At 38.5% G+C, this 8,003-nt stretch overlaps 1 protein-coding gene across 1 annotated transcript; it reads right to left on the bottom strand.

Annotated features, from left to right (window-relative positions):
* Positions 1–787: 787 nt before the first annotated feature.
* On the bottom strand, positions 788–7,141 carry gm2a (ganglioside GM2 activator). The gene is made up of 4 exons (XM_053324177.1): positions 6,901–7,141; positions 5,600–5,752; positions 1,664–1,846; positions 788–943 (listed from the first exon to the last, which is right to left on the bottom strand). Exons 1-4 carry the CDS (start codon positions 6,991–6,993, stop codon positions 788–790), a joined length of 585 nt encoding a protein of 194 aa, XP_053180152.1. The 5' UTR covers positions 6,994–7,141.
* Between the last annotated feature and the right edge of the window lie 862 nt (positions 7,142–8,003).

The following is an 8,003-nucleotide window of genomic DNA, read 5'->3' as shown; positions in this document are numbered from 1 at the left end:
AACACCATGTAAAGTGTTTTCCCTGTTCAACAGACACTGTTGTTCCATTCAGCTGACTCTGAATCACACTAACATAACATAAACCATGCTGCTGTTGAGCCACTCTGAATTACTGCAGGGGAAATTCCTTCACCACAACAGCTTTATATCGACACACATATAACTTTATGTTGAGGTGACGTCTTCCAACTACAAAAACAGTTAATTAGCCAAATGATTTAAACCAGCACGTCATCTCTGTTCAGCCCACTAATGTACAGTATCAGTGTCCACCAGCAAGAATCTATGGAAGACCAATTTCCTATGTTTTCATTATTTTATGTACTATGAGTATTTAAACCCAGCAAGACTGGTCTAAATAGGCTAAATGCATATTAGACACACTTTCACTTTGTTTGTTTTAAACACAAATATCTTCATAAACTGTAAACCTGGTGAAATGTCAGGTATCTATGAAGGTATGAGGAGTAGATACCTCCCAAGCCTAATAAGCCTTGCAGCAGAGATTCAATATAAGCTTATAAATGTAGGATCTGATAATGGCTGCTATTAAGCTATTATTAGTAACCTGCAACTTAATGTAGAAAATAAAAAATGTGTCTGTTGGTCATCATATTTTGTTTCTCTCATGTTCCTCCTTTTCTTAAAATTATTACTAAGGTTTATCAGTTTCAGTACTTTGTGCAACTTCTGCTTCTTTCCCAATTTTTGATCATTTTTTATGTGCAAATAAACAAAAAAAACCCCTCAAGCTTCTCCTGACTCATTGACTCTGATGTTTGGTTCTTTAGTTGGAGTGGAGAGAGAGAGCGATTTTAAGGCAGCCCAGCTCGTTCCCCTCCATACCCAGAACGCCTTGCACCCGGTAGTTCCCGTTGGTGAGCCAGTAGGGCAGATCCACATGGGGCAGGTAGAAGTCTGACTGGGGCAGAGAGTACGAACCCTGAGGAGACAGTAAATGGACAATGATTAGTACATTTATAGATTGGTCGATAGAAACTAAATTAAACTATGATGACAAACATTCCCAAGTTTTAACCATAGACTGTATAAAAGAAATGGACGTAACATCCATGACGTCACCCATTGGTTTGTGGACTGTTGCTCAGAAGCCAATAGTTTCGACTCTAGGCAGCACCAAAAAAACACGGATTCTACTTATATGGGCATGAGGCGGGGCGGGGAGGTTGCTATGGTTGCAAGGGCTGGATCTCGAGGACATTGGTCAATCAACCTGTCAATCAGGACGTAGCCACGCCCTAATGCATACCCTGCTTTATCGTCGATTTGACTTGATGATTTGACTCATTTGGACTCTGAAGCTTCATATTAGCTTCAGATTAAACTTTTAAATACTTTTTTTTTGCACAGAAGGAGGACTGTGGATTTAGTCCTCCATTACTTCCATTGTAAGTGCATTATGAAGGATCTTCTAATGGTCAGTATGAACAGGAGGAAGAAAATTGTTTTGATTTTAAATCGCTGACAATTGTTTTTCTTCACTTTTATGATGCACTAAACTTAAGGGTGTAATTTCAGGGTGTAATCACTGATAAGAAGGAGCAAAGGAGACATTTGTTTTTGTCTGTGTGTCTGTGTCTGTGTCTGTGTCTGTGTGTGTGTGTGTGTGTGTGTGTGTGTGTGTGTGTGTGTTTTGACTCACAGCTTTAAAGGGGCAGCGGCAGGGCAGGCCGTAGGTGTGCAGCGGCTCAGGACAGTCCTGACCAGGTGGGATCAGCTGATTTAAAATATCACAACCATCCTTATAGTGACAACTGCCCAACTCCTCCAAACAGGGAACCTTCACCCAAAAACCTGCCACCTCCTTCTCCAGAGTCACATTCACCTAGATAGATAAAAAGAGAGAGAGAGATCATTTATAATAGAAGCAAACATGGATGGACTCGAAACAACAAGGTGGAGCCAATCTTTTTTAACAAACTAGGTCAGACAACAGGAAGCAGCAGCAGCGGTGTAAAAACAGCCGCATAAAAAGACCACAAAGTGAGATTTAAAAAAAGAGGAAGGAGTTTTGAGGAAGTAATCTGAGTAAAGAGGTTGCCACTCTTTTGTTACTGACAGCAGCAGAAGAGAGAAGTGATGTTTTACACTTCTGATCATGAAGTTTTCTGTCTGTACTGACTGATGCAGGAGTGAAAATGGAAGGACAGCTGAATGTTTTCTAGTTTTTATCCAGCATGTGATCAAGACTCTTATCAGACAGTATGAATCACTCGACGTTCTCTGAACACAGGTGGTGGTTTCTTCCTTCACAGTGAACTCTGATTATTATCAGCTTGGCTTCATGGACAATCTAAACTGAACTGATTAGAGCTGAAACTATTCAACATTTTAAAATAAATAGCTTTTTTGTGTAGTATTAGTTTCAAATTGTTTTATTATTGTTGTTTTTTTGTATATTTTATAGTTTTATTATCATTTTCATCAATGCATTATGAAGAGAAACAATGCATGAACAGTGTAGAACAACAACTTTATAAGAATAATGCATTCAATTCAGTAAAGTCTAATGGAAAAAGGAGGCATGAGGAAACATTTGCAGTGCAGACAGAACCTAAATAGTAACAAAGTAAAGCAAGAGGGGAAAAAAAGGTGTCATAAAGGTGGCCGAAGGTGTCATAAAATGTGGTAAAGAAACTTTTTTTACACTGCCACATAATAAGCTTGAGGATAACAAACTCTATATATGAGTCAAACCTCCAACAGTGCCTTTAATAACTCTACTACCCAATTATTCCATTTCAACATGATAGATCTACTTTGTTCCTTTTTACTATTATTTACATTAAACAGCTGCAGCTCGAGTTTTAACCAGAACAAAGAGATCAGAGCACATTACTCCAGTTCTCAAGTCTCTACACTGGCTCCCAGTTAGAGTCCTGCTACTGGTCTACAAATCACTGAATGGTTTAGGTCCAGAATACATGAATGACATGTTAGTAGAATATAAACCCAGTAGAGCTCTGAGATCTACTGACCCAGGTCAGATAGTTGAGCCCAGAGCTCTGAGATCTACTGACTCAGGTTAGATAGTTGAGACCAGAGCTCTGAGATCTACTGACTCAGGTCAGATAGTTGAACCCAGAGCTCTGAGATCTACTGACTCAGGTCAGATAGTTGAGCCCAGAGCTCTGAGATCTACTGACTCAGGTCAGATAGTTGAGCCCAGAGCTCTGAGATCTACTGACTCAGGTCAGATAGTTGAACCCAGAGTTGCCATTGTGTATGAAATGCACTATATAAATAAAACTGCCTTGCCTTACATTAGTCCAGTAATCTGTAAGGCACTGAACTGCATGTATGAAGTTTTAAAGGAGTATATCAGACAGTAAGAGTCCATTTGATCAGTTTAGTATCAATCAGACACTGTTTGTGGTGTTTACTCTGCTGGCTGCTGATGGAGGAGTGATGATGTTATCTACAGTCCTGCTCTGACTGAACACAGAACCAATGCTTCACTTATTAACTCACATGGAAAGTCTAAATTTAAACTTATAGTAACAGCATCAACATCTCATGCATGCTGATGCTTTCTCTGCTTCCTGTCATGACTTTGGACAATGCATTAAATAAAAGACACATAACATTACTGCGTCAGGTTCAAATGTCATGCATAATAAAGTTACTGGCTGGCAGCAGATTTAAAGAAGTAAAACTTTAGTAACCGTGACAGAAGTCGATGTGGCTCAACCTGCATGATGACCACAACCAAGGAAACTGTAACTATCTTTACTTCCTACTTTACTATCTTTACCCTGCAACTCAGAAATAACGGTCTACTTCATCCTGAACTGTGGAAAGAAGAAAAACACCTAACAATTAATGCACAAATGAATCTTCATAATCACTGCAATGTTTATCATATAGTGGAAGAGCTAAAAGGTTTTATAATGCAAAACCATTTAGAGGGTCACTAGGTCAGTTTGAAGGTTTAATAGCTCAGTTTTATTGTTATACGTGTGATAAGAGACGAATAACAGTAGAGATAAAAAAATAAGCTGAGTCATGAAGTTTCTTTTCCCTGCTGGTTTTATACTTCAGCAGCTTTTACAGCCTCGTAAACTTATTTCTGCTGGTTAGAAACAAACCACACCTGCAGGCAACACAAAACACTGCCTCTCTTTAAGGATCTGAAACTTCCCTGTCACAAGCTGAAACCAAGATTTAGGGGAATTCTTGGGATGTTTTTCTTTCTTTCTTTCTTTCTCTCTCTCTCTCTCTCTCTCTCTCTCTCTCTCTCTCTCTCTCTCTCTCTCTCTCTCTCTCTCTCTCTCTCTCTCTCTCTCTCTCTCTCTCTCTCTCTCTCTCTCTCTCTCTCTCTCTCTCTCTCTCTCTCTCTCTCTCTCTCTCTCTCTCTCTCTCTCTCTCTCTCTCTCTCTCCCCCAGACACCAGTCCCGGACCTTCAATGTGCTTCTCTATCCGTCCTCTCTCTCTACTCCTTCCTCTCCTCTCCTTCCTCCATCCTTCCTTTCTCTCCTCTCAAACCCAACCGGTGGAGGCAGATGTTCTCCCACTCTGAGTCTGGTTCTGAGGTTTCTTCCTGTTAAAAGGGAGTTTTTTCTTGCCACTGTGTCTCATGTGGGAATGTTGGGTCTCTTTAAAGTTAAAACCTGAAGAGTTCGGTTTAGAACCTGCTCTATGTGTAAAGTGCCTTGAGATGACTTTGTTGTGATTTGGCGCTATGCAAATAAAGATTGATTGATTGAAAACTGTGCACCAAAAAGACTTTATAAAGACTTCTGAAATTTAAATTTAGATAATAAAAGCACTGAATTAACAATCTTAAGTTTAAATAACACAGCCCCAAATGACTTTTTCAAGACGTGAAGAAGTTTTAATGCTTTTTTTTGTCTATTTTCTCTCATTCTTGCTTATACTTCTGATATTTTTCAGTCCCTTAGTTTCCTTTTTGATTATGAATACAAAGGAAAAGTGTAAATCCGGTGCAGCATGCAGGATCAAATCTGCTCACATGAAGCTCACATGAAGCTCACATGAAGCTCAGCAGCAGATCCAGACACGCCTGCTTCTTAAACACAACCTTACACGAGACAGTCAAACCGGTCTTATGTAATACTCTGAGCCAAAAAAAAGCACCTAATGATTACTGAGCAGAGATCTGTGTCTTTTCTCACAGAGATAAGTGTGTTTAACCCTCCTGTCGTCCTTCCAGGTCAAATTGACCCGGTCTATTTTGACTGTTCCTTCCTTCCTCCCTCCCTTCTTTCTTCCTTCCTCCCTTCCTTCTTTCCTTCCTCATCCCCCTTTCTTCCTTCTTCCCGTCTGTCCTTCTTTCCTCCCCCCTACCTTCCTCCCTTCCTCCTTTCCTCTGTCCTTCTTTCGTTCCTTCCACCTTTCCTTTCTCCCTCCCTCCCTCCTTCCTTCTTTCCTCCCTCCCTCCTTCCTTCTTTCCTCCCTCCCTCCCTCCTTCCTTCTTTCCTCTGTCCTTCCTTTTTTCCTTTCCTTTCCTTCTTCCCTTCCTTAATCCCTCCTTTCCTTCCTTCTTCCTCCTTTCCTTCCTTGACTCAAGGACAATAGTGTGTGTGTGTGTGTGTGTGTGTGTGTGTGCGTACTTACGGAGAGAGGAGCGGTCAACTCAACAGACGTGGATCCGGAGGCGGAGGCCGTCAGATCACCCGGGATGGAGATGGGATCAGGAGACACGCTCAGATCCTTCAGCACAGCTGGAGCGTCTGGCTTCCCGCAGTTCTTCCAGTCAAATCCCAAAATCTGACCACAAAAACACACGAGGTGAAGCACAATCAGAGAGAGAGTGAAAGAGATTTGACATATTTGTGGTCGACTTTTTGATTTCCTTCCAGACATGTTTCATTCATTTTCATACCTTTTTTTTTTTTTTTGTTAAAGCTCAACTTGTTGAGACATGAAACACTTTTCAACAACAACTTCTTACTTTATTTCATGAGACTCATTAAAACTCAGTTTAAGAACAAAACAAGGGTCATTACACCACTAAGAACACATTAGACCCCTTTTTAAAAAAATCAGTTTTCACAAATACATTAAAGGTTTAAACAATCTGAAAGTGGGTTTAAATTATGTTTAACTTAATAATAATAATATTTTTTTTAAAGGCGCCTTTCTTGGCAGTCACATTACACACATCACAACACATTATAACACATTATAAACATGATTATAAACAAGAAGCAACAATACAAATAAAATAAATACATAAATAAATAAAGACAGTATAAAAGTGACAGAGCAATTGACATCAGATGGAATGGGCAGTTTTAAACAGACTTAACAGTATAAGTGGTGAAAAGGTGGAAAATCAGTCACTTAATATCATCATTTAAGTTTCCCTTAACTTCTTATTACTTGTATTTTATTTCAAGAGATTAATTAAAACACTGTTTCCTCTTATTTATTATATAATTTCACTGTTATTTCTCCACCCAGAACACATTAGACACCTTTTTTTTTTAATTTAATTTCATCAGTTTTCACAAACACAATAAAGGTTTCACAAATCTTAAAGTGACTTTAAATGATGTCTAACACTTTTTCCACAAGTATGAATAATGAAAACCAGCCACTAAATATCATTATTTCTTTCTTAGTTTCTTTCTTTGAACTTCCCCTTTAATTCTGAAACTAGTTTGGTGTATTGTGCATTAAACTATGTTTTAATTTAACACTTTTTGGGGTGGGGAAAAGATGTAAAATCAGCCATTAATCATTATATTATTATTATTATTAGTAGTAGTATGTTTCCTTTTAATTTCCCCTTTATTCACTCTGGTGTTTGCAAGCTTCCCTTTAAATGTTCAGCAGTAATCATGCATATTTCAGTCTGATGATATTAAACATTAAAATAAAAACATTTTAAACTCAGTGTTATAAAGTCTCACCTTGACTTTGGTGACTCTCTTGTAGTTGACCTGAGTGAAACCTGCAGCTGCAGTCAGACTCAGAGTCACAGCGAGGATCAGACATTGATGCATCCTGCAGACCGGAGGAGGAAGAGGAGGATGAAGAGGAGCTCCTGTGCAGACTGCTTCACGTTAAAATGATCGGTAACGTTAGTGTGATCGGTAAGGTGGAAGTGATCGGTGTCCAAACATCTGCAGAAAGTCTCTGAGCCGCTGTGCTTCCGTGTTTACTGAGAGTCACGTGACCGCGCTCAGCTGAACCACGTGAACTGCTCCTCTGATGATGTCAGTGTTATCTGCACAGTCAGTGGTTTCATTGTTCACTTTAGTAGCTTTCTTTCTTTTCTTTTTAGTGAGAAATATTTTGTTAAAGTTGGATTTTCTACTACAGAAAAGGTATTATTATAACATTTTCATATTATTTATTTATTTATTTATTTGTCCACTAAGACTTGAAAAGAGAGCTATTATTTTACAGGTTGATTTTTCTAACATAGAAGAGACATTATTTCTATCATTATTTTATTCCAGAGATTTTACATTTATTACATTTTAATATATATATCCTATATATTTTTACAATTGAGGCATAATAAAGAAAGTTCAGTAACCTCTGATATGCCTATCTGAATTTCTGTCTTTGAGAGATATTATTTTGTAATATAACAAAATATTCTATCCATACATATAAACTTTAAATATATTTAAATTATAAGGAATCTTTGAGTAAACTGTGAGTATCGTTTAAGTAGGCTGGGCCAAGTGTCCTCTTCTTTGGAAATCAAAATATGGTCACCCTAAGATATACATAGGGCGGATCCTAGAGTCTAGAGGTGATTGAAAGCATGCATGAGCTTTCCTAAATCTGCTGTTAAAAGAAAAGACCTGATCTTTGACGACTGACTGTCTAAATTGAATATAGCAGGATTGTAGAAAATTGGTCACCTGTGCATCAAATGAGAGGGCAGAGTCAAATATAATCATAGAAGTGCTTATTCCAACTCTGAAGCATCTGAAGGGATTATTATCATTGCAAAATGCGCCATTATCAGCCAGTAGGGGGACTCCTTTCCTAAATTTAC

The sequence above is a fragment of the Scomber japonicus genome, chromosome 8 (genome assembly GCF_027409825.1).
Source record: "Scomber japonicus isolate fScoJap1 chromosome 8, fScoJap1.pri, whole genome shotgun sequence".
NCBI lineage: Eukaryota > Metazoa > Chordata > Actinopteri > Scombriformes > Scombridae > Scomber > Scomber japonicus.
The sequence above is the reverse complement of the archived record's forward strand: the minus strand, read 5'-3'. Positions and strand labels throughout refer to the sequence as shown.